We start from the raw sequence: 26,438 nt of genomic DNA, 5'->3' as shown, positions 1-26,438 counted from the left end.
ATAGAACATTGCCTATTCAGTTCCAGTATTCTTGTTATAGCAAGTTTCAAAAGCTGCAGTTGTGCGACTCAGTGGACCAGATTTTCAACTTCAAGGTCAACCATGCTATTATTACCTTTAGCAGCAAAACAGCTCCTGGCTTTTTATTTGTTTAATTAAAAAGTGTACCCAGAAGATAGTTTGGTCCTTCCCTCAGAGAGATACTTCAGTTTTTTCATTTTAGCATTCTGAAGGTTGTTAAGGCATTTATTTAGAATTAATCCTGCTATCAGTAACCTGTGCTCTTCACCGGAATCTGAAACTCCTGTGAGTGTCCCGGCTAGGGAACTATTTGACCACAGACTTGGCCCCTACAGTTTAACCTTTTCCTTTGACCCTGTTACCCTCAGAAGTCAAGACAAGTGTTTCCCAAGATGATTTCTATTCTTTCTGAAACAAAAGAAAAATTTTAAAAACAAGCAAACAAAAAAAGCCCCCACAACCCAAAACCTTCATCCCTGCATTTTTCTTCAAAAAAGCCAGGACTTTTGTCTCCTGCCTGAAATGTCAGGCACTACTTGCATGGACTAAATACCTACATATTTTATATCTACCAAAGACCTTAGTTCCAGCTAAAACTCTCCCCCAACAAAGAACAACTATAGGAGGGACTAACCGTAAAACTGGTGAAGTGAAAACTGCTTATATCTTTTCTGAGCAGTACATCATTGTTGAGGCTTCCAAGCATTTGCTAGAATGGTCTCCAAATATCTCTAAACAATACTGTTAACAACTGACCAGTGTTTGAGTGTACCTAGGAGCGACCACAAAAAAGAAACCCACTTCCCAGCAATAAAATCCCCTAGGTTACAGTGCATACGTGTGCATGCATAAACACACACATACACACACACTCATGTTAAGTAACCATTCTTTTTTTTCCTCATTCAGAGATCCCCAAAATCCTGGGACTCTGAAGAACTGAGGAATATATTCTGTATGCAGCATCATGGTGAAGGGGAACAGACAGAGAAGTTGCCCCTGTATGTCCTCACAGGCTTACAGCAAGAGGAGGAAAGCTGTTTTCACAGTTCTTGAGTGGATGGGCACATACATATCATAGTACAAATGTGGAAACATAAAAGCATTCAAAGATAGAACTAAAAAAAAAAAATAGTTTCTCTTTTAAATAGCTATTCCTAGCTCTTCCAGCTCGGAGTCTGTGAATCCACAACTGGCTCTATCAGAGATGTGTGTGCTTACCACATGGTAAGCAAGAGCTTTGAAATGGAACTCTCCCACCAAACTTACAAACCAGAAGGCTTCTACAGTGTGCCTACCCAGTCATTGCGTAAAGAAACAAAAACCCCCTTTGAACAGAAGTTTATGCTGCCTAAAATTACTAGAAAGAATCCAGTTTAAATTGATTCTGAAATCCTACCTAAATTATCTAAAGGAAGGCAAGCATACAAGTACAGTATGTATTCACACTCCAAGGGCATTCAGCCTAAACATCCAAGATACACCAGATTCCCACCTATGTGCTACAAATATTAGCAAGAGGAACTTTTCAAATGCTTTATAAGTACAATATTAGGAGACTACAAGAATAAACAACAGTCACTAACCTGTTCCTTAACAGCAGTGTTTACATTGGTCAGGTAGTGTTGGCAGATTTGACAGAACACTCTCATCTGCTTCTTTAGGCGTAGAAGATCCTCCTTTAAAGAGAAGGATTTCATGTAACAGTTTTGCTTGATTTTCAATTTTACAGTCACATTTAGCATATGTGTTTTCACAGAGCTATCCACCACAGACCTCATACATAGTCGTAACGTTCAAGTCCACTGCATTATTTAAGAATTACTATTACAAATAAAATTAGCAAGCAGCAACTTCCTCAATTTTGTCATTCTATGTACCGCAAAAAGAAATGGAAGCTGGGATGAAAATAGTGAAGTTATTTATTAAAAACATAGTAATAAAAAACCCCACCCCACCCCCCCAAAAAGAAAACCAAGCCAAACACACCAAAAAAACCCCAAACATCCCAGAGCATAAAGCATTTTTTCTTTAAAATACCTGTATTTTCAACCTAGAGGACAGATTAGGTAGCTGTTTCTAACTAAAACAGACAAGGCTATACAGTATTTTATTTCATTTTTTAACTCACTGCTTGGGCATAAAGTAAAATGTCACATGAGAGTTGGGGTTTTCCTCCCCTTTTCCATTGGGAAAAAAGAAAAAAAAAAAAGTAGCCTTGCAAGTGTTACAATAACTTCCAGAAAAGTAGATCATTGAGTCAATGAAGTACCAAAATGGTACAAAAACCATCCACATGTGTGGCATAGCTGGTGGTACTCAATCATGTGAAGATTCTAGCACATGTAGAACTGAGGAAGTCATTACAAAAGATCAACTGTGTAACCAGCATCAGTCCCAACAAAGAAGAAATACCCCTGAGAAGTTTAAAAACTATCCATGCAATCTAAATCAAACAAGTCTCTCCAAGAAAGCAGGTAACACACTGGTACAACGTGTCATTTAATCTCAACAGGAATCACAAAAGCAATAGCTGCCTCTTGACTATAAGTGTATGATTTTAGAACACCTTCACTATGTAAAACCTTTTCTCTCAACATTTACCATTCAGATTACTACACTGACATTAAGAGAATTAGATGGGAATGTCTTCTTTCCTTCATACAGAATTATTCATTTAAATTTTAATAAAAATCAAACTATTTACAAAGTCTTTTGTTTTAGCAGTCTATACTATGAAGCTCATTCCCATAGTCAACCTGTTCACAAAGAGCATGCAGTTCGCAGTTAATTTTGTCACAGATCAAAAAAACAAAACCCAAACAAAATCTTTAGGCACAGCATATTTCTGTCAGTTCTGGTCTGTACTTCAACTTCTTTGCTGTTACGTTCCATTGGCATTGAACAGAAATCAATGGAACTTCCGTACGTACCTGGTAGATTTGGCAGCAGTCAAGCAATTAAATATAATAAAATAGTTGCAGTTCAGAAGTTAAACTTAGGAAAGCTTTAATTTACCAAATTTTATTATACAGGAGCAGAAAATAATCCTAATAAAGGACCACTTTTCAAAAGTTCTTTTCATTCCTGCTGAAAGTATTACAAATTACATTTTACTGCAAAATAGCTAAAGTAATCTTAATTTCTAACCTAACTTTTCAGTATTTGGCTCAGTTTCTGCTGTCAGGCTTGTGATAAAGGTTTAATCACTATTACAGAAAATTCAAGACTGCTGTTTATCCTTGAAAGAATAAGCTAACAAAGCCTCCAAATCTTTCCCTCACATAAGTGGTTCTCAACAGTCTATGTATCCAGATCATATCTGATATTTTTGGTTTTGGAAATGTTAAAAGCCATTAAAACCTAGATGGCAAACTAGCTAGCCAGCTAGTCATGAAGACGTTCACATTTATTTAACACATCTTCAGATTGTAAGTACTGAATTAGTAAGGCCACAATTACTCACTGGACTAATGAAGTCTTAATATAATAGGAAAAAATGAAAAAAAAAAAGATTTAAAACCACCATGATCTCAAAGGTGTTCTGTTATAAAAACCGTTAGTACAAGTTGCATAGCATGCTTCTCCACTCCTGTATGTACCAGGAGCTCATACTACCACACCCTAAGAAGAAAGAAAAAAATTTATACATCCTCAAATTATAAGTTTATTGCAATAATGCACTATTAATTACAAATTATTGATTATAAATTATTAATGTCATGAGTTCCCCTTGTTTTCTCCCTAGTAAATTGTGACAGATGCCTACAACTTCTTTTTCTTAAATTAATTCTAAGTATGGCAATCAAAGTGTTTAAAAAACCTGAATAATTTACTTATTTCATCTGACATAAATAAAGGATGTGTTGTCAGTAACTCCAACAACAAAGTGCAACTCCAGCGTAGATTTCCAGCAAAAGAGCACAAAATGTACCCTTCTTACAGGAGAAGGCTTCCAGAAAAAGTGTGTTTATAATTTTGGGTTTTTTTAAAGAAATCAAAATATTTCAGTGCTTACAAACTTCATTCTAAATTGTCTAGCCTTTCAAAAACCATCTTTCATTAGGCTGTTCACACAGCCAACCACCTAATCACCCTCTTCAAGCAATGCTGTCCAGTGGATACAAGAAACCTTAATCCTTCCTCCAAGATTTTTCAAGAAGTGAAATTAGAAAGCTGACATTTGCCAGAGCTTTGCCCTTCAAGATTACTATACATAGAACCAGAACAGGCTCTCCATTATTCCCTATGAAAGTTTGTAATTTATCTTAATCTTTTCATGTCTTTATTTAACAACACATTTAAAAGACTGACAAAGAGCAAAGTATTACTGCTCAGTATGTTGCAGAGTACTACAACAGTATGCAAATTCTTATATCTCACAGACTTTGTCACTGATACTTCAGTTTGCAAATTCAAACCCACTACTTGAGAATAGTAAGACTGACTATACTTTTTTTTTTTTTATATAATTGGTATTCTAGCCTTCCTTATCATTGTCACTGTGCCAGACTAATACAGGCATTGCATTTATTTGCTACAATTACTTTAAAAATCTGTCAAATTAAACATAATATTGACATTTAAATAATAAAACCATAACAATTTAGATAAATACTAGGTTTAAAAGTCAAGCATTCCACTACTAAAACTATGACTTCTGAAGAACTTATTAGAAAAGCAGATTTAGGCAGGTATTGGTATAAAAAAAAAATTAAAAAAAAAATCTTAGTCTTAGTTAATTCCATTGCAGTTCCCACTTGATGACACTGCAGGCATGTACAAATGTTTATTTACTAATACAAGTGGAACAAGGCATACCTTTGTGGAACTGCTTTCAGTAATTTTTGCTAGCTGCCAAAGGATTACATAATGAGTACACTGCAGTGCATGAATAACAATCTGAAATCAAAAGAAAAAAATGCATTAGATGACAAAGACCAATAAAAGACAGCAATAAAAGCTATTTATTGTTGTACCTGAAGAAAACATTTTAACTACAGACCTGTTCTGGCATGTCTCCATTTTCAATGCCAGTTTTCAATAACTTGTAGTTGCAGCCAAACAAGTCCCATCTTGATAGGTCATGAGCACTGGAAGCATTAGAAATGTACCAAAGATGTAATTTAACTAACACCATTTCTGCAATTTGATATTAACAACTATTAAAAGCTTAACTGGTCTAAAAACTAACAAATAAATAAGCAAACAAATCCCTCACAAATGCCACCCCCCAAACCCCAACAAAAAACACTCCCAACTACACACACAACAAAAAACCCCCAAACCCAACACACACAAAAAAACCCCAAAGCAAAAAAACCCCAGATTTCAGTTTTGTATATATTTCTTCATATATTCAAAATGCATCATGTTTTGCACAACTCTCAGTCATTCCCACTAAACAAAAAAAACCTCCAAGTTGCATTAAAAAGTTAAGGGATATCAAATTAAGACAGACACACACACACACACACCCCCCAAACCCCAACAGATGTTCACAGACGCCTACTCACTTGTGAAAAGCAGTGATTCTCTTCAGTGTTGACAAGACTTGATATGCATCATCTTCATCAGGCTCCTCCCCCTATTTAATAATCATATAGTAAGATATCCCAAGCAATGTATGCTAGGCAATCTAGGGAATTTAAGATTAAAAAAACAAAACAAAACCAAAAAACACAACCATCCACTGAACCCAAAAACATATCCTCCCCCCCACCCCCAACCAACCAACAACCACCAAAAAAGAGAAAGAACTGCATCTAAATTATTTATCTATGACACATTTGTTTTTAGAAGAGTTAAAGAGTTTGAGAGAGAAGGTAGCAGTTCATGTTTAGAAACAGCAGCACAATGAGAAATAGGGGAGGGGGGCGGAAAGGAGGGAGAAGGAAAAAAAGAAAAAGTCTAGGATAGCAGAATACAATGTATTATGTAGGTGCTTCAATTTTCTCTGAAGAATCCAGCAGAGGCCACTGTCAGACAATAGATACTGGACTAGATGGGCCACAGGTCAGTACCTCAATCTTACTTTAATCACAGAAAAAAGTCTTTGAGAGAGGTAAGGGAAGTATTTTGTTCTAATCTTCCTACAAGTTCTGTCAAACTTGCATTTGGAGAAAGAAAAGGAGTAAAAAGGAAAGGGCCCAGAAAGTATCTATTTAAGTACATAGGATAAACCATCTAAGGTCACAGAAACTCCTCAGTGTATCAGAGATACTGCAAGTCCAATGTGTTTCACTGTTCTGCAGTTGCACAACCTTATCAAAGCACTATGGATTTCACCACTTCTACCAGAGCATTTGCCATTTTCCTTCAAGCCAACTGTCTTGACATTTCATTTCCTTCCTTTACCTCTCATTCTTTCTTTTTCTCACAAAGGGAGAAATAAACTGATTACCAGGCACACTTCTTACATAGTCCACGTGTGTCTAGGGTTTCTAGAGGGGAGTCTAGTTAGGACAATAAGCAAGAGGAACAGGAGCAAAGCTTGATAAATAAATCTGCATCTGAGAAGTGTGGAGACTAACATTGTCAAAGACACTTCCCATGCTCCTTATCACAGAAACAAGTTTTGTCTGAATGTCAGAGATCCCACATAGTGAAGTTAAATACTGGATCAGAAAATTCTCACTCTTCAGATTAGCACAGTGTGGGAACAAAGTGATTTTTAAGCTATTAACTGCATCTGCTTGCCTTCAGAAAGGGAGGGGGAGTGTTTTCTAGAGATTCTGGTATTTAACAACAGCAACATGCAATCACAGGCAAGACTAAAAACACTAGTATGTCTGAGGAGAATCCTAGTGGAATTACAATGCTACATCTCTCAAAAACATAAGCTTCAAAACCTAAAGGTGAAAAGCTCATATAATTTCGTAGTTTACCTTAAACAACTCAAATTCCCAAAAGACTCACTGTCCTAATATAAAAGAACAGTTGGAGTTCACACAATCACAGCACTGTTATATTATTGTGCTTGACTTAACAGTTTTGAAAGTCAGAGGGAAGTTCCTATCCCTAACTCATTGACTCACACAGGAAGGTAGAAAAACATACTGGAAATATTTACAAGGGCAGGAAAAGTTTATCTTGTACATTAAAGTTGATCTTGTACAATACCTCTTGCAGGAAGTCTTCAAGAAGTCGATTAAACTTGTCTGCCAATTCATCTATTAACTGACTTCTTGCAATGTCAACCCTGTTAAATATTGTGAATTCTTCATTACAGAGAGCGTGGTATGTTTTCGAACAGGCTTCCAAAACATCTATATCTGTGTGCTTCTCCACAATGTCTCGGATTTGTCGCAGTAAGGCATCCAAATGCTACAAGAAAGATGAAGCATGGGGAAAAAAAAGCATTCTTACATACATATACACACACACGTACTTTTTTTAATAAACATTAAGGAATTTTAAAAGATAAATTCAATTTATTACTTTTGTAACTATGATACAGAACACGAAACACTTCCAGAAAGATGGTGAAGCTTTTGAGTAGATTAAAAACCTATTTAGCAAAAATTAAGTAGGAGCTTGTCAAAGGCTAAAGATTCAATCCATTTTAAAAAGTCATTAAAAATTTGCAATTGTCAGTATGGTTTTACTGAACACTCAAATTTGCAATGACAACTGAACAACACTGAAGCATTTATCTCCCACTCACACAAGCATTTATACATGGTCTTAAAAGCTGTATAATTGAAGATTTAGTTTCATAACACTCAACTGTTGGCACTGAAACCAACTTCAGTTGTTCTTACATGTTTCCCCTCAACTCACTGCTAGGCTATGCTGTCAACTAAACATTTTATTGTTCTTTTGACCCTAATGATTTCCAGTTACTTGCTTCACAATACAACAAAATAGTGCATCTGAGAAGGAGAATAGAGAGATGAGAACAGCCTACACCAACTTCATCACTGTAGCAGATAAAACAAGAGCAGTAACTATGTAATTTGTGATCTGATAGTTTTCCCCTTTTTCATGAAAGGAAGACGGTGATTTATTAGTTTCAGTGATCACAAAACTCATCAAGCTCTTTCTACAGGCTTTATCTGTCAGGCAGCATACTTCAAACATAACCATAACTCAGCAATAAAGGCTCTTGCATAAAGTTCATCTAACCGGCAAGATTCTCTGTTAAAACTCACCAGACAGGCCTTAGAAACTCAAACTTTTAAGTATCTCCAAAACCAGCAGCCAGTCACAGCTCTGAAGTCCAAGTCTCATTCTCAATAGGGGTTATGATAAATAAAGTCTCACTTTCACAAAAAAACCCATACCTACAATGGCAACTGAAATTCCAGTAACGTAGCCTAAATTCTGGGTTTTCTCCTTTTGTGTTTGTTAAGTGTTATTGAATGTTACCTTACCTTTTCTAATCGCCCTGTTGTATAAATTTCCAAATCAAAATACTGTGGCAACTGCAATAAGTTGGTGACTTTTTCTGCATCTACAGAATACTGTAAAATTGACAGGGAAAAAAGTTTAAATGAAAAAGTCTTGGACAACACAATTCATTATAGAACAATCAAATATCACTAAAGACTAATAAAATAAAATGAAGACCTGTGAAAGCCATACAGTTAATTACCTGTTAACATTTCAACAACAGTTCAGCAGCAAGAAATGGAATTAAACCTACCTTTGCTAGCAACTGAGGAAGTGCCACTGCAAAAAGTTCAGTAATTTTTGTCCTATCATCCAACTGAGTTTTCTTTTCCTTTGCTGTCAGCACCTAAAATATTGGTATTGTGAGGATTTTACAACTAAAAGTTCTGGTGCAAAGTTTCATTGTCATTAATGAATTGACAATTAGCTACAAAGACCTTCTAATATCACTGTAAAGTATCAATGTAAAAAAAACCCAACCAACTCCAACCCAACCATTCTGCACTCAAAGAATGCAATTCAAAGTTACTAATACTATTAAGATGATATTGAAAACAGAAGAGACAAAGGTTTATCTTCACTGCAACAAAATACCATGATCATAATAATGCTTTTCTTGACAACACAAGAACAGCAAACCTTTCAGCTTACTCTAATTTTTTTAATGGTATTTAATCAAATCATATGTCAATCTGATCTTTATAAAAGTTTTCAATCTGTACTTAAATGGGTTTCTCACCAAAAGCTGGACCAGTCCTGAAAGCAAGTTCCCTTCCCTGCTTAATGTCCCAGTAAAAAGAGGGCTGCCTAAACTCTGTATCATCAAAGAAAAGCCAATTGGTGGACTCTGCTCCTTCCAAAGAGAGTATGAAGTATATGCCCTTCCCTCACTTTGCTCTTTCAAATTGAAAATAGTTTCAGCTTTTCCAGACATTGATTTTTGTTCTCCTTTCCAACCAACACTTCTTTCAAAATCAATTTTGTATTACCTTTAATAGTAAAAACAAATGCAGTAGCCCAAACAGTACTAAGCACGTGCTAAAGTCCAGAAAAAGTGAACTAGCCAGGGCAGCCAGATACTGGAAGCTGTGGAGATCGAAACTGAATTTCTGAATTCAGTCCCTTCAGCAGCAACAGCCTACAACCTTTTCCTTCTTCCCACACTGTCCCCACATAGCCATTCCCACATCTCTAGACAAGTAGCTTCTTGCTTCCTACCCTTTTCCCTGTTCCTCTTCCCACAGGAGGATGACATTCAGCTGCTTGCCGAATTGTACAAAGCATTATTTCAATCAGCGCGCTTTCCTGTCTATCCGTTAAAGCTGAAATTTAAGAAACAGATGTTACTACACAGCTTGATTTTTTGTTTTCCACAAGTATTAGTATCTAAGGATCAAGATATGTTTATTTTTTTTAAAAGGAAAAAAGAAAAGCATTTAGGTCAATAGCTCATTTCCAGGGGTGGGGGTGGCACAGGGGATAGAGAAGATAAGCACCTTATAAAACAAGACAAGAAAATATTTAAAATTGAGGGAGTATCACTGGATGAGTCACAGAACTGGATGAAACAAGTATCAAGTTTTATAATCATTTTAGTTCCTTTACATTTTTCAGAGGTCCATTTACTAGGACCTATGAATTACAAAATTATGCCATGGAGTTTGGTTTTACTGTCATTAAAGAAATGACGGTATTTTTCCATACAATAGTTTTAACACTCAATACACGAACCAGTTTCACAAGCAACTTAGTTTCTCTAATGCCAGAAATGCAGTCTGAACCTGTGGAACAACAAGGAACCTGGACATTGCATGCTTATTCCCTCTCTTCTCCCTCTTTTCTTCCCACCATTGTTCTTCTGTGTCTTATTTCCAAACCAGAAGTGACCTCTTTCTATTCTTCCTCACATTTTATAATTAGTATTAGTGATTTATTCCAGTCATGTAAAAATAAGAGAATATATGGGGACTCATAAATGTAATCGTCTTATTTCCTTATACATCACAACTAACAGAAACTACACAGCAATATAAAGAAAGATCTACAGAAATCTCTTACGTTCTTCTCCATTGAGAGGCTCCTCCAACAGAAGACTGTTCATACATTCCCAGTCCTTCAAGAGGTCTGTTGCACAGTCCCACATGCTGTCCACAAGATAAGCAGCATGTTCATGCAACTAAAATGAGAACAGATTAAGTATTTTTCTTTATCAGCAATAAAGTTCATTACAGAACTTTCTATGATACAAGGTATTTTTCTTGCTTGGCTCCTGTCTGTGGCAAAAACATTAAGAAAATTTTGCAAGCTTTCTGGTTCAACAGAAGCATCTCTTCCCCAACTGACTTAACTTGGGGGATAGGAGAGCGTGGACGGGGGGGGGGGTGTGTTGCTGCTTTCGGGGTTTTTTTTCCCCTCCCCCATTATAAGTCTCCTAAATCACCATTTCCTTCCACCTATATATTAGCATGAAGAATGACAGAAAAGTATTTGTCAGAGCAGAGCTCACAGCCTGTCTGAACACTGTGTACTGGACAGACCCTTCAAATAAACACAACCATACAAAATAGGCTTTCGACCCCCCGCCGGTTGCTCAAATAACAGAAAAACCAGGAGAGATTCGTGGTTATTAACCAATGAGTGGGGAAAAGGAAAACAACAATAAATTAAATTTTAAAAAACTAATTAAAACAAAAAAAACCTCAGTCATGCAAAAAACCCCCAAAACCAAGAACAAAACAAAAACCAAACCAAACCAAAACCACACACCACAAAACCAAGAATATCCCTGAAACTCAACTTACTTCACTCTCCAAAAAGAAAAACACTAATGTCTTCACAAGATTAGCATTCGGACTTTGTCTTCCCCTCCTTTTAAGTATTCCATCATCTTCAGGATCTCTGCGGCTGAAAAGCCTAAAAGAAGTATTATTTCAGGACAAGTTTCTTCTTCATTGCCATTGCCAGTCAATTCATACCAAGATACTGTTTTTTACAGATACACACTTAATAGCTTGCTGCCTGACTCCACATTTTATTTTGAAAGGAAGTAATTTGGGACAAGTATCATTTGAACAATTTCATATGTGCTGAGTTAGTATTTCACTGACTGTTTCCAGTGGAATGTATAATTAGAACAAAATACTTTACAAACATCAGTGATAATTGCAGGTGCTCGAGGTCCCATGCTCCTCCTTCAAACTACATTTTCTGAACCTTCCCACATGAGACTTTAAAGCAACAAAGAAATACTGGAAGAAGGTCTGAAAAGTATTAGATGGAAACTCTATTTTCTTTCCCTACACACCTGATAGATGTGTTGGATTATTTTTTTTGTTGTTGTTAAATAGAAAAATACTTTATGAATATGACCCAACTCTGGTGGGTGGGAACTACAAATGGGAAGATACTTGTTACGATGCAAGCACAAGTTTTAGGTACCAAACTACGTGAGCATTTTAAAATGTTTTACAGAACACAGGAAGGATGGGAAAGGAGAAGACAGAGGAATGTTTTTATTATATTCCCTGTAGGTACAAGCTTTTAAAGCACAGCTTCAAAATTACTCTCTATTTCCCATTCAGAAAAACTACAACAGTTCAAAAACTACAGTAGCGTTAAATTTTCTGTAAGTTATTTCTTAGGGCCACTTCATTATCCAGTTTTCCCTTTGCTAAATTAAAACTAACGAGAATCATAGTATTAACACACACACTAAAATCTACAGAAACAAGAAGTTACCTATAATTTCTCCATCTTACTTTTTATAAAGAAATTCCCCTGCAGCAACTGCTACTGGCCGATGAGCTGAATAAACCAGATGGTAGACATTTTCACAGTCTTCTGCAGTCAGAACTTCTTCACTACTCCTAGGGGTGGGGATGGGAAGAAGAAAGAAAAGAGTCTGAGTCAATAGAGTATGACCTCTAATGAGGGAGATGGAAATTAAGGAGAATCTAAACCTTTTCCTTCAATTTATCAACCTGAAACCCAAAACAAAATAGTTTACTTCTAAAGTCTTCCTAAACAAAAACTAATGATAAAGTGTGAGTGGTGGGTGTAAGGTTATGCTCAAAAGTTTAACTACTGTGTGATGTTCAATACAGCCAATATTTCTTCAGTTCAAATATTCCATGATAGCTTCAAATTAGGGAGGCTGAATTCTAAGTTTCTAGTGTTTACACTTACTTAATCGTGGTAGGTTAGTAACAGCATTGTTCTAGCCAGATTACTTTTGAAATTCCAATTTGTTCAAGTATAAAATGCGTAGACGTTTCTCTAGACTTTGGATTATCTGAATTCTGTCAAGCTGCTGTCCTAACCCACAGCTATAAGAAATACTTTTAAGCTTTAATATTTGTTATAGGTCAGATAAGGAGATATAAGGGTACTTACTGTAAAACAAGAGTGAGTAATTTTATTGCTTGGACTGCAACATCATATTCTTTGTCAAGAGTCATAGACACAATTCTATCCTAAGAACACAAAAGAAAGTATTTTCAAAGAGGAAAGAAGTGTAATACAACTTTAAAAAAAATTCACACATACTTAAGAATATGAAATTACACTAACCTTGAATCGACTGGTGAAGAGTTCCAATTTGGAATTAAGCTCTTTATTATAGTAAAGCCCTTGCAAAGCAGTTAGGCATTTGAGTCTTACTTCTCCTTGCTAAAATAAAATTAAGAACTGGATTAAAAGTCAAGTATAGAATACAATGTGATCTTCAAATCATACAAGACAAGCTTCTTTTGCAGTCTGAATTAATTCAAAAGAAAAGATTAAATGTTGTCAAGAATATGTCCTTGTTTGTAAGAAGGCAATGAAGGGGAAAAAAAAAACCCAAACACCCCCCCCAAAATCTCAGTGTCTTACTGAAGTTACTGTTAGTCAAAATACACTTGTTTCACTGTTTAAAGATGTATTTTAAATGCTCAAGACATTTCTAATTAGAATTCTATGTGTTTCCTTTCACTTAAAACTGGCAACATCTATATCATTAACAACCATCTCTTGTTAAGATTAGAATTACCAAGTAGATACAGAGAGAAATATTCCTCCAAAAGTACAAGATCTACTTTAGCAGAGAACATGTTCTAAAGCATAGATACAGAAATACTTTTCAAAAGTCTAGGCCAGCTGACTTCACACAGTTTATCATCACCCCAGTGCCAGAGGTTATTTTTTTTGGATGCCAAACCCATGAACAGCACGGCATGCAGGAGCATTCCTCATTTGTTTCACTTCAAATTCGATAACTTGAAGTCTCCAATGCAAGAACTCTGACAAGTGCAGACTCAACAATGAATCAAGGAGTTATTTGTAAGCTCTATCTGTTGACCACTCCAAGCAGAGAATAATCTCTAGCTGGTAGCTGATAAGTAACAGCTTGAGGCACTCATCAGCACAAAAGAGGACTTTTCCCATGCTTTTAACAGCTAGCTGAGAATGCTAACAAGTTTCTTAACCTGGCAAAACAAAGAAATTGTTAAGCTACAGGAGTGGACTACTCCATGTGAAATGCATAATAGTTAAGTATTATAAAGTAGAAGACTGTATCAGCATAAACAAACAGAAAAAGCCATTTCCTTACAAATCACAGTTCCTTAAAAATCTATGTATATTCTCTAAAATATTCAAAAGATTCAAGTCTATTTTATATGTATGTTGAAATGCCAGTGCTTCCGAGTGATAAGAAAAGCAGTGACCAATTAAACCAGTTACAAGATCAGAACTTAGTCTGGCAAGATCAACAACCAAAACCACGGAGTTATGCTTCACGATTCTGTTCCGTTTCTGCAGTGCAGCTTACCTTATCATGCATAGTCCACCCTACATATTTTAAGTAGCTGTCATTGAGAAAGGCGTCACTGTACATCTTCATCCATATTCCAATCTCTTCAATACAGATAGCTCTTATTTCAGCAATTGCATCTCTGTGGAGAGAAATGGGACAACAGAATCAAACAGATGAATAATTAGAACTAATTTGTCACCAGCTTCCAAAATAAATTAATGAAGCTACAAATTACTTACTAAGAGAAACTTACCGGTATCTATGCACAAAAACACCTTTAAATATTGCATTCATCATGTTTTCTATTTCATCCTGATTTTCCTGAAGCTGAAAGAGTGAACAGAGTACATAAACAATGAGCAACACTTTTACAGTCACATCAGATGGTGCTGATGTTAGACAAACTAAATTAAGTTAACACTTGCAAGTGTGGCCATTAAATCCTTTCCTGAAATATTCACAAATCTGTTTCACAGTACAGTATTCTATTAATTAAGGAATTGTATCTACCACAGCATAAAATTTTAGTAATTCTGACCACTGGAAAACTGTTCTTCAACTGTAACAGATATCTTAAGAAGGAGCTTGCAGAAACCCGAGTTATTTATAAGAAAACTTGATTTAACTTTCTAGTAACTTTTCAAGCCTGATGTTCAGTTCAATTTTTAATACTTACTAAGTTTTTATGTACATGTACTATTAGAACAATACCCAAATCATGTGAACTGCATTACAAGGAGTCTTTTCTGTACATTAAAGAATTTGTAATCTAAACAGACAAGATACAGATGAACAACTTTGCAAATTGCTACCTGAGCAGCATATACTCTGTTTTGAATACCTCTCCCCTCCTCAGCCATCACTTAATTATGAAGAAAAATATGCAGAAACTAAGTAAGGTATTGCAGAAAAAATTACTTTAAGAATATGGAGCTGAAAAATAACGGGGGAGACAAAACCACTCTCAGAGTAACAACACAAGAGCAAGCCATGCAAATCAGTTGAAAAGTGAAATATGCAGTGTTTTAAAACACAGAAAATTGTATTTGCTTTGAAAGTGCAAGAAAGTCAGTTAAAAGATTTGAAATAACTAAATATTATCAACAGATAAGCATATTCGTTTTGCAGTTTGAACTACAAAGGTAGGACAAATTGAGACGTTAATGAGAATAGTCAAGGACTGAGGAAGTCAACATTTTGGTGGATCAGACTGAAAAAAACCCAACCAAAGGCCCCACCACTGCCACATGCACCACCACCCCTCCTCCATCCACCCAGAAAACCCCACAAAGAAACCACCAGAGATACTACCCAGATGGGGGGGTGAGGGGGGGGTGCACTATGCACACATGGGAATGGATATAAAAGGTAAAGGACATCTCCTACAGAAGTTCAGGAAAACATAAGAACTAACAGAAGAACGAACAACTTCCATAAAGCTTTAGGAATCTATGGAAGAAAGGAAAAACTGTAAGAAAATACAGTAAAGAAAAACACTAAGCACCAGGAGAAAAGCACTAACAAAGCAAAACATTTAACATGTTCTGGGCCTAAATCTAACACCTGCCCACAGTAGCCTCTGAAGAAGAAAGAGGGGGTGAAAAATCCAAACTATTAAAAACAAAAGACATCTTAAAAGAATCAATTATTAATTTTAGTACCGGATAAGGTTGTATTATAAATGAAACAAAACCTGAAATCAAACAAACAACTGAATGTTACTTCAAATATTACTTTCATTTAGTACAAGAAAACCAGAAAAATCAAAACCAAAACTAGAAAAGCTGGCAAAAAATCCTAAAAGGCAATATAGGTAAGAGCAACTGAGATTGGGAAAAGTCTTGACTCTCACATCACTGCCTTTTCTGTATATCTATGTATTACTTATAATAGGACTGGTCCTGCATACGCACAACTACATTTAATGGGTGTTTAAGGGATCAATCTCAAATGGCAAGATCTTTGTGAGATGAACAGAAGACAAAGTTGTTAATTGTCAAGTAAAGTAAAAAGGTTAACAGGTAACGGCACAAAAGTTGAATAGCAAAGGTAAGATATTTCCTTTGATCAGGAGAAACTTATTTCTAGTATCTAAACCAAAAACCAAAACCAAACACTAGTTTCCCTAGAAAATAAAAACTTAAACCTGAATGAATTGGGGCTTTCAACAAGACAGCACTGTCAGCAATGAATCAGCAAGTCCCTTTTACACAAAAAGAAAGAAAATAGAAATAGACTGCATTTTCAATTTTGATAGTGTTCTCTGTAGAAGAAAAAACCTTATCTAAAGCCTTTAATGACACTTTCTACTGAGATCAGTATTGACATCATAAGAGCGCTATTTTGCCCCAAGATCATGGGGTTCTTCTCTAGAAGACAAAAACACTCAATGTATGGTAACTTTTGTTACATATTTGAGCTCACTTTAGGAAACCAGTCTAGAAATACAACAAAAAAAATATCTATTACTGATTGCAGTCTCTCTTAATAACTTTACTAAGACAGCACTGTCTGAAAATTTTTTTATGAGTCTACATTTATCGCTTCTTAGAGAAAACCAGACAGTAAGGAGCACCTTCAGAGTAATTTTTTCAAACATTAAACATAAACAACGAAACAGGACTAATAACTACCTTTACAAAAAAATCAAATTACAGAATGATATTATTGTCATTTATCAACACTCATACTATGCACACCAGCTACAGACAGTTGCACTAACCTCCTTTCTTTTCTGCAGTAGGAGTTCCAGCCTATCATTAGCTCTTTTTCCGATTATTTTATTTCGTTCTGCTTCATACTGCCGTTGTGTATTGTCCATGTTGATACTAAGATTTAATGCCACATTCACTAAAGCAGTCATCAGCTTCATGGCTACAAAAAAAGTGAAAATAGTAAGGATTATTTAAAAGGTTACCTGATCGAAGAAAAATGATAAACTAAAATCTTGACCCATCCCCTTCTGTCAACACTTTCTGTATTTGTGAAAATATATTCACTCTAAATTTCTTGATACGCAAACTTTAGCACTAAGCACTGGATCATTACTTATCAACACAACAGATAAAACACTGATGTTTTGTTCTTTTCTTTGTCAGTTTTTTAATACTGTAAGCAGTATTATTGAATTGAGATATACGATATGCTTCCCCCACCCCCAAAATGAAGGTGGAACATAAGATTTAGAAACATAGCACAGGAAATATTAAAAGGATTCCATTATTAAAATCAGTTAGTAAACGGATTATTACCAAATCATTCAACCTCAAACATACAAGAAGTTTTTCTTCAAAAAGAAATGTCTTAGACAACCAAGGCCACCATGTCACACCATTCTTTTTCCCTCAATTTAATTTTAATTTTCTTTAAATATTCCTTTATTTGCAGAAGCAGAGAAAGGATATTAGCCAATCAGAAGCCAGAGAACTGACCAAAATGTAAAATACACTTGGGTGGGATTTTTTGTGTGCTTCTATTTCTGAATCAACCTTTTTAAAAAGGGTGCACATGGATAAACGTAATTGCAGAAACCAGGAGGTGGTCACTAGTATACTTGCTTTTCTTATGAACTTTTGTAACAAGACGACATGAAAGGGCTTGCATTGGCAGAGCATACACAGGACGTTATTAAGCGTGTATCACTAGCATAAAGTTGATGAGCAAGGCATAAAGACATGCAGATACATTGAAATATCATCACACAGAGTGATCTCCAAGGATATCAGGACAAAAAGAACAAGTCTGAGCTAACCACAGAAGCCAAGATTACTGCAAATAACAGTAAATACGGATACAAGTATTTTGTTGGCTGCCTCTATCCTGTATAAAACACAATCTTCAAGAATACAAACTGTAGTCTCACATGAAATGCATAAGTAATTACACAAAATCAACTGAATTGACTACTGATGTGAACAAATGTCAACAGACTACTGATAAAAATTGTTTTGTGTGATGAAATTCACATGGAACTTCTGCAACTTTTATGCAGGCACAACTCAAATTAAAGAAAAAAAAGTATAAAAACTTGGGTTTTAAGAACTAAAAGTTGTGTTAGTCATATGGTACAACAGTCAAAATGATGATAGAGCAAAAATTGGTATATTCTCCTGAGGTAAAAGGTTTTGTTCCTCTCTCCATAATAAATGCCTTGGCTAGTGGGAGTCTCACAGCAGTAGCCTGATGCACAGTGTGCTAATGTATATTCAAGAGAGATGATCGATGAAACAGAACAACTGATCAGACAGTCAGAACCGAAGCTAGCTGTATATCAGCCAGTTCCAATGAAGCTAACAAGAACTGTTTCCAGTGTGGCAAAAACTCAGTTTCACATACAGTCTAACTTCACCTTGTTCAGACTAAAATTGCTATAATAAGTCTTACATAAGTGGACTGCTGCACAGTGCCATATGAGACCCTTCTTTATCAATCAACACAGGTTTAGGACTTCCTTATCCAAAAAGCTTATCCTCTGTCCCTATAAAGTATAATGATGTATTTATTTAAAACACTCCATACTTAAACTCATAACGGATTTCTTTGAAATTTAATGGATTGGGAAAAAAACAAATACGTAAAAAAGGACAATTACTTAAAACTATACAGAAATTTAGTGACTGTATCACTGATGAATCATTCTTTAAAATTACTTCTAATGCAATGAATGGAAATGGTAGTTTCAATTACATTGTGTCATGGTCTCAATATACAGTACAATTGGAATTTGTAGCAAAAATTGCATCCAATCTGATTCCTGTCTGACAATGCAGAGCATAAACAGGTTCAACTGCATTTGAGGTTAAAAAGATACCTACACCCTTACAATGACCACAGACAAACTTGTAGAATCAACTGAAAAGTTTCCTCATATTTACTTTTTCTACTGTTAACTATTGTTGAAGCTAACAAAAGTGAAGTTCTATACAGCTGGTAAAGAATGCTTTAAAATAATGCTGTGTTTTCAGTAATGAAAAACCTATAAAGACAAGATAAGAAAGCTGTACCAAAAAAAGTTGCATTAGACGAAAACTGTATCACACAATGAAACACAAGTTTAATGTCAAATACCAAGTTCAACCAGAACAATTCTTTCCTGTGCAACACAAAACATAAAATGGAAGCAATACACAGATAAAAATAATTCACTGACCTGCCAGTGTACTAGTGTGCCGAAATGCTCTGACTTGTGAGTCTGACAGCCCCGTAAGCAGTGAAATGACAGTATCCATCATATATTCATCATATATGATGCTATATTGACATTGTCGGACGAGTACTCCAATGAACTCACAAAAACTGGATTTGAACTTCTTCCACTGGGGACCAGCCATAGTTAGCGGGTAATCTCCACTATCCTATTAAAAAAAAAACCAAACAAAAAAAAAAACACAAACCAAAAAAGGGAAACAGGAAACTTTTTCAAATGTCTTAAAAATTATTTTATTAAGATTAAAAAGAGGTGAGTACAACTTTAAAGCCAAAATCTCCGATGCCATAAAAATGATACATCAGAAGAACATGATTCCACAAATACACATCTACTTTGCAGCTCGGGCTTATTATATGCAGAGGCAACATTCTACAAGTCCTACCACAAAAACCACACATAACCAGATATACTAACTACTAATTTCTTCTTTCTGTCCTACCCCATAAAAAAATCTAAAAGTAAGAATAAATTTTAAAAATTAAAAAAATTCATACCCCTTACAAATCTGCTTCAGGTTACACTAGAACAAAAGAACCATCAGATGAACAGTTGGCATGTTTAGGAACACTCAGTTCAGGACCATAACAAAGTTGACAGGGAGATGCTGACAGACTGAAATTCCTTAAGTCATAAAATGACCTGCTATAAAAACCTTTTAATATAACAAATGTGTGTTCCTCTCCTGATTTGGGAACCTTTACAAATAATGGTAAAATGCCCGGGGAAAAAAAATAACAAACATTTGTATTAGTGCTGCTGTGATCAACTTTAAGAAGATAAAGAACACTACAGGTCGAAGACAGAGAAAGTAACCATGAAAAGGGATTAGAAATCTGACAGTTGTTAATTGGATTTCTCTCACAAGAAAGAGTGAGCATAACATAGTAATAAAAAAACCCCGAAAAAACAGTCCCAGCCAAAGCATTATAAATTTCATACAATATTACCTTAAAATTATTTCCCTATTAGACAAGTTTTGGGAGGAGGTTTTAAAGCTACCTTTACGTTCTTTGGAACACAGATGGAAAGGAGTAACACTCAAAAATAAACCCCCAAAGAAGAACACGACCCAAAAAACCCAATGCATTTCATTTACCCCAACACTCAGAGGAACAGAAAGTGACAATTTAAAGGAAAAGAAAGTTATAATCCCCATGAAAAGCAAAGCGTTAGTCTTCAACTGGAGAATAATGAAATTCAAATCCCCACAATTTGTAGATTAATGAATGAACAGAAATAAATTTAGCAATCATTTTAAAAGCCAAAGACTTAAAGGCCTTACATACACAGCAGGAACAGGGAGGCATCCCACACAGCCCCACAGTAGTAGGAGTTCCCACTATTCAAAAACTGAAAGCCGATACTGATTTCTTAAACCATTAATAAAACAAGTTATATACATGCAGAGCTTACTTCCTAGTCTTACAAGTTCACTGAAATAAGGGAGTTCTATCTTCTCATTCATAAAAGTCCTGTCATTTTGCAGCTGACCTTACCCATGAAAGAAACCTGTAGCAACGTGATCCAGTAAGATTAGGACAGGTAAAATAAAAAGTTAATATCAATACATTATCAGAACTTCATTAAATTACCTCATCAAATTCTTCAGTCATTTTTCGGATTATTTCAGAATTCTGCATATGTCGGAACATCTCTGCTGTAACGACTCCTACAATTTAGATATTAGATTATTGGCACTTTCAGTATGAAAGAGGTAGATGGCAGATGACATGAGTCCTGCTACAATATAAAAATTAGCAATTTTCAGCTAACCTACAGATTATACATGTATTTTTTTAGGAAGTTACGCAGTTTTTATTTTAGCATCTATGTATAACAAGTGCTTGGCACCAAAACTTTTTTTTTTTTTAATATATAGATGGGTTTTATTATTATCCATCTTTAAAAGTGTGTTTGTGCGCGTGTGTACACAGACATCTAGAATTTACTCATTCACTCGTATTCAGAAGTCAAAGACACTTGTGCCAGACCTCTTCATCAGCCAAGAGACTACATTAATCTGAAGTGGCCTTTCAGGACTCAACATTGTAAATGGTATAAGACAATTTTGAACAGTTCTATTGCTACACATTATGGTCTGCACTGTAATAAAACACAGTGATTTCACGCAATTTCTATTTGTCTTAGTCTCAAATTGTTAGAGTAAATGGTGATATAAAACACAAATAGATCTAAAGTTTACTGCAACTATACTGCAAAATTCATGACAAAGATCATCTCAGAAAGCATTAAAAGATTCTGTAGTTTTATCTGGTAACAATAATCAAAAGGTCACTGCTCTTGAAAGCATGGATAACCTCTGAGGAATGCTGTTAGCTTTCTGGAGATTTATGCACATTAAAAGTTTATCAGAACAGAGAAACGCTTGAGCAGAACAAATGACATCCAGTCCTACTCTATCAAGCACAGTGACACTGCAGGGTAAGCTACCTTCTCTTCAAAAGGAGGTGAGGGGAAAAAGAATGGAGGACATGGAAATGAGGAAAGACAACCAGAATATAGAGAATAAAATAAAATATGGAAATACAATCTTACTGTAGACAGGCTACCATGAAGCTGTCCATAATCTCTTTTAAATCAAGTATCTCTACAAAAGCTATAAAACAACCTTAAAACACTTAATGATAAAAAGTAGATAAATCCAAACTAGAATTCTAAGACTGAACAAGCTAAATTATCAATGTTAGAGAGGTGGTTTTCTGAAATAATAGCAGTAGCAGAGGAAGATGAAGTGTTATGCACCAGTACTGCATTTTCTCTGGTGTGAATACAAAAGGCTTAATCTCCATTGTTAAATATAGTGTAGTATTTCTAAACCTCCTGCTCCCACCTTCACAAATACTAGCTTAACTACAAGACCCTAATAATGTAAACAAGTCGCAGGGATGGAACAGCCCTACAGCATATGTACTGTAAAAGCAAAGAATGAGAATCATACTACAGTATTACTTAAATGGATGAGTAAACATTCCAGTATCTTACCTTTGCAGCCTGAACACTGAATAAAGAAGTTAATGAGATCAAGAAGTGCTATATCTCTGTCATGTTTGTATGACTCTATCCAGTCATCCACCACAGACTGAAAAGAAACAAATATAAAGCCACTTTTTAGTTTTCATGAATTGAAAACAGTTCAGTGTTATTTAATTGCTTTCCAGTAAGTGGTTCTTGTTCCTTCCATAAATAACTTGAACTCTGTAGGTTTTTGATTATACAGAACAAAATGTTTGAATGATCCTCTACTGCCATAGCATCAGTTTTCAAGAAAATAACTTATTTTATTCTATAAACATATACAAGCACAAAACTGACACTTAAAGCACAGGAATACCATATAGTCCTACAGTAACTTTTCTTGAGGAAGAATGTAAAAATAATTGGTATATTTTACAGAAGCAGGTTTTATCTCCCACCCCCTCACCCCCAAACTAGTGATGCTTCTCTAAAAATACTATTTAGGTGTTCAGTTTCAAGAGCTACAACTCTCTGTACTCTTCAGAAATGTTGCCCCTCTGATGAAGTGTGCTCCACGCACATTAGCCATAACAGGATGAGCAGCACTGCCCTACACTGCATGGACATTAATCACTCTGTATTCACTAAACCAAATAGGAACAAGAGCATTTTACTGAAAAACCTTAAAGGGAAGCAAATTAATAGGAAACCTGGGATAATGTTTTGAGAAAACAGAATTTACATGGAATTATGTTTAAAACATCCATGTGTATTGTACAAACTGTCTACTGCAGAAGTCAAAACATACATCATACAATTAACACAGGCACAAGAGACTCAGTTTAGCATCAAGCTCTCAGTTTTGATTTTCTCAGTATGTTGATACCCTGCCCTAAAATCTAGGGTCATTCTAAATAAAGACAGATAATGCAATAGTTCAGAACTTCCAAAAGACAACTGGACTACGCAGCATCTCCAACGCTTCCTGTCTATACTCTTCTCAGTGCTTACTCTCACAGGCAATAATGCTGTGAGGACAAATAAAACATCACCATGCAGAAAAATTTCTGAACATTGATACAGCTAAATCCCTCTTCCTTAAATTTAAGGCTGTTTGTAGTATGATGCACAACTTCCGTCAGAAAGTCAAAAAGAATGAAAAAACTCAAAGTGAAACTGTCATAGTCTTCCCAGTAGGATCAGAACCTAGAGAAATAATTTAGGAAACATCTTAAATTAGGCTTATAAAGGTCACTGTGCAAGAACAGGACAATGCTAGCAATTAGACAAATATTTCAGACAGCCTTGTTTTCAGAATTTATTTATTTTAAAGAACCTCCAGCCAAACAGTAGTTTCTCGAAAAATTTTGTCTCAGTGGATTAACCAGCTGTTTTTGCCAGAGAATAGACACTAACTCAGAAGTGGATATGGAACAGTATTTAAAATAAAATAAAAATTATCATCAAAATGTTTTCAGGTAAGCAAGCTCTGAGGGCCACAGAGAAAACTTTACACTGAGTGCTGAAGTGGACTTTACTTTAGAAATACCTTGAGAATTTTTTTATGCCTTAATTTTGACAAAAAATATCGACTAAGATTCACTGCAGTACCTAGGTATCAATCCCCAACTCAACAGAGTAATCAGGCCTGGCAAAGGTCCATTTTGCTCTTGGAAAGCAAAAGAATTTGACTATATATCCTTTTAAACAGTTAAATTGTCATGAAGATACAACTGCTGATAATTGCCTGAAAATGTAGCACACAGAAACAGTTAGAAAAGTATAGTTTTTCCACCTGCTTTGAAATATGGCAGAACAAAACAAATGACGGATGTATCAGAATTTCTCTGTACAAAAACATCAAAGTAGTCTGTTCTTTTTTAAAAGTCTGAACTAAATTTCTGCCAATGTATTCAGGCTTCAAGGTTTCCAGCTCTAAATGCAGAAGGCCTGCAAATCTTGGGAGGACTGCATACAGACCCAGCTTTCTGCGTGTGTATCACAGAAGCTGTAAACTCTAGATTTTCAATCCCAAAGATAGTCTTTCTTCGAGGCTGCTGAGAAGTCACCAGTGAGTCAGCAGGAAGGCTTCATGGCTGACAGGCTTACACTTTAACCCTATCTCCACTGGAAGATTCACAGAGTCAAGAAAACGCTTTACTGATTTAAGTGAATCTAAAAAGAAAAAAAAAAGTAGTGCTGAATTTCTTACTAGACTGACTTCAGTCTTATTAGCGGAGACAGTGTCTAATGCCTAGACTTCTAACAGGTTAAAATTTCCTGACCCAAATTCCACCCAATTAGGTCTTGCAATATACATTAGCTAAGTCAACTTAGGGGAAGTTTCAAGAGTAGCCCCTAAACTGTAGCTAGTTGATTTTACTTTGGGTGACGTAAGAGAAATAATTATTTCTTTTCAGATAATCTGAGCTCTGGGAGGATCTACAAACTACAGATTCCTTGTTAAACCACATCTGATTTAGTTACAGCCACACAAAAAGAAGTTTAAAGTCATGTAATCTAAAATAACCTTTCTTCATTCAGGATACTGAAAATTCACTTTGAATCATCATTTGAATTTCTTTGTTATATATGTGATTATTCATGCCTGACATTTAGAAATGAAAAAAATCAGTTTGTTCAAATTTATACCTTAACAATGCAAAACCACTTTTTAAAAAAAAATCTTAATCTGGAACTAAAAACTACAAATTGAAGAAAACATATTTACTTTAGGCTTCATTTTATTAAATCATATGTACAGGAAAATATTGTTATATTTAAACTGTATATTCATCCAAGTCATAGAGATATCCCAAGTCTTACCTGCATAGCACTCTTGCCCATTTTAACTACCTCAAACAGCATCATGTTTTCCACACCATTCTGTTGGTGATGTCCATTCATCCGATTCGGACCACCAGGTTTCCCTCCCCCGTTTCCACTTTTCCCCTTCTCTGCTGGTCCTTTTTTTCCTTTTTTACAGGTCTGCAATCACACACATGCACAAGAAGCTTTAATTGGGTACTATGTAGCAATTTAAAAAACCCCAAATTACTATTCTTACCATGACAACTATACACAAGGCCTTTTGTTTTCAGGAACTAGAATTTAAAATCCAAAGTTGAGAATAATAGCTGATCCTGACTGATACAAAGACCAGCGAGAATTCTACAGGTTAGCAGCTAAAAATGCAATTAGTGATAGTGTATGACACAAAGATTCTTCTCACGTTTAAACTGTAAAACAGATTATACAGATTTTATTTAAAACATCTACAGGCACGTCCCTTAGCACACAGCACAAAGTCTCCTCTGCAATTTATTAACCTTTTGGTTTTTAATTTGAGCACATATTGGCAAGTTGGGGTGAAGAAGAACAGACAGGTGCCTTTGTATGTGATTTCCCAAATCAAGTATGACTTACAGAAAGGAGAAAGAAAAGAAATTTAAACAGAAATTAAATGACTGTTGTATAAAACTATTTATCACCACCTCTTAATAACGGGGCACTCTGCACTGGTACAGGTACACAGGGTGCCTGGCGAGGCAGCAGCCTGCCTGTGCCATGGCAGTGAAGGAGCTGAGGGCAGTGGGTACCAAGCCAGTGAGGGGGCAGAAGCCACCCAGGCAGGGCAGGGAGGACACCTGTCAGATGAGGGGAGAGAAGGGCTATTAACTGGGTTTAGACCTCCCCACCTGGGTAGTGTAACCTCCCATCTGCAACCTATTAAAAAACACTTTTAATTGAATTATTAGTTTCTGTTCACTTATCAAATTAAAAGAGAGCCAGAATTAACGACACTAACCAAAAGAGACTGTATTAGCACCGCATTTAAGTATAGGATGGAACACACACGGAGAGACTAATCAAATAAAAGCTAATCTTTTCCTCCCCCACCTCCCTCATGCCTTCATAGATCTACAGAAATATCATGCGAATACTCCAGATGAAGCATTTCCACACAAATACAAATATGAACTCTTCAGAGAACACTCGCATTTCCAGAAAATATTCCTAGCTCATTCAGCTTCAAAACAAGTC

At 35.6% G+C, this 26,438-nt stretch overlaps 1 protein-coding gene across 4 annotated transcripts in view; it reads right to left on the bottom strand.

The window, feature by feature from the left end:
* Nucleotides 1–26,438, bottom strand: part of STAG2 (STAG2 cohesin complex component) — an 81,621-nt gene that overhangs the window by 14,101 nt on the left and 41,082 nt on the right. For all 4 annotated transcript variants that reach the window (XM_074835255.1, XM_074835258.1, XM_074835257.1 and 1 more), the window contains exons 4-23: nucleotides 25,221–25,382; nucleotides 22,422–22,518; nucleotides 21,011–21,087; nucleotides 19,359–19,563; nucleotides 16,932–17,083; nucleotides 14,463–14,536; nucleotides 14,225–14,348; nucleotides 12,985–13,083; nucleotides 12,808–12,887; nucleotides 12,174–12,281; nucleotides 11,217–11,328; nucleotides 10,474–10,591; nucleotides 9,634–9,737; nucleotides 8,669–8,761; nucleotides 8,397–8,486; nucleotides 7,144–7,347; nucleotides 5,538–5,608; nucleotides 5,027–5,114; nucleotides 4,843–4,923; nucleotides 1,608–1,700 (exon numbers count right to left, since the gene is read on the bottom strand). In XM_074835255.1, coding sequence (XP_074691356.1) covers nucleotides 1,608–1,700; nucleotides 4,843–4,923; nucleotides 5,027–5,114; nucleotides 5,538–5,608; nucleotides 7,144–7,347; nucleotides 8,397–8,486; nucleotides 8,669–8,761; nucleotides 9,634–9,737; nucleotides 10,474–10,591; nucleotides 11,217–11,328; nucleotides 12,174–12,281; nucleotides 12,808–12,887; nucleotides 12,985–13,083; nucleotides 14,225–14,348; nucleotides 14,463–14,536; nucleotides 16,932–17,083; nucleotides 19,359–19,563; nucleotides 21,011–21,087; nucleotides 22,422–22,518; nucleotides 25,221–25,382 — 2,232 coding nt within the window. The remainder of the gene's footprint in view (nucleotides 1–1,607; nucleotides 1,701–4,842; nucleotides 4,924–5,026; nucleotides 5,115–5,537; nucleotides 5,609–7,143; nucleotides 7,348–8,396; nucleotides 8,487–8,668; nucleotides 8,762–9,633; nucleotides 9,738–10,473; nucleotides 10,592–11,216; nucleotides 11,329–12,173; nucleotides 12,282–12,807; nucleotides 12,888–12,984; nucleotides 13,084–14,224; nucleotides 14,349–14,462; nucleotides 14,537–16,931; nucleotides 17,084–19,358; nucleotides 19,564–21,010; nucleotides 21,088–22,421; nucleotides 22,519–25,220; nucleotides 25,383–26,438) is intronic.

Source organism: Strix aluco, chromosome 10, assembly GCF_031877795.1.
Source record: "Strix aluco isolate bStrAlu1 chromosome 10, bStrAlu1.hap1, whole genome shotgun sequence".
Taxonomy (NCBI): domain Eukaryota; kingdom Metazoa; phylum Chordata; class Aves; order Strigiformes; family Strigidae; genus Strix; species Strix aluco.
This window is presented reverse-complemented; position numbering and strand designations above follow the sequence as displayed.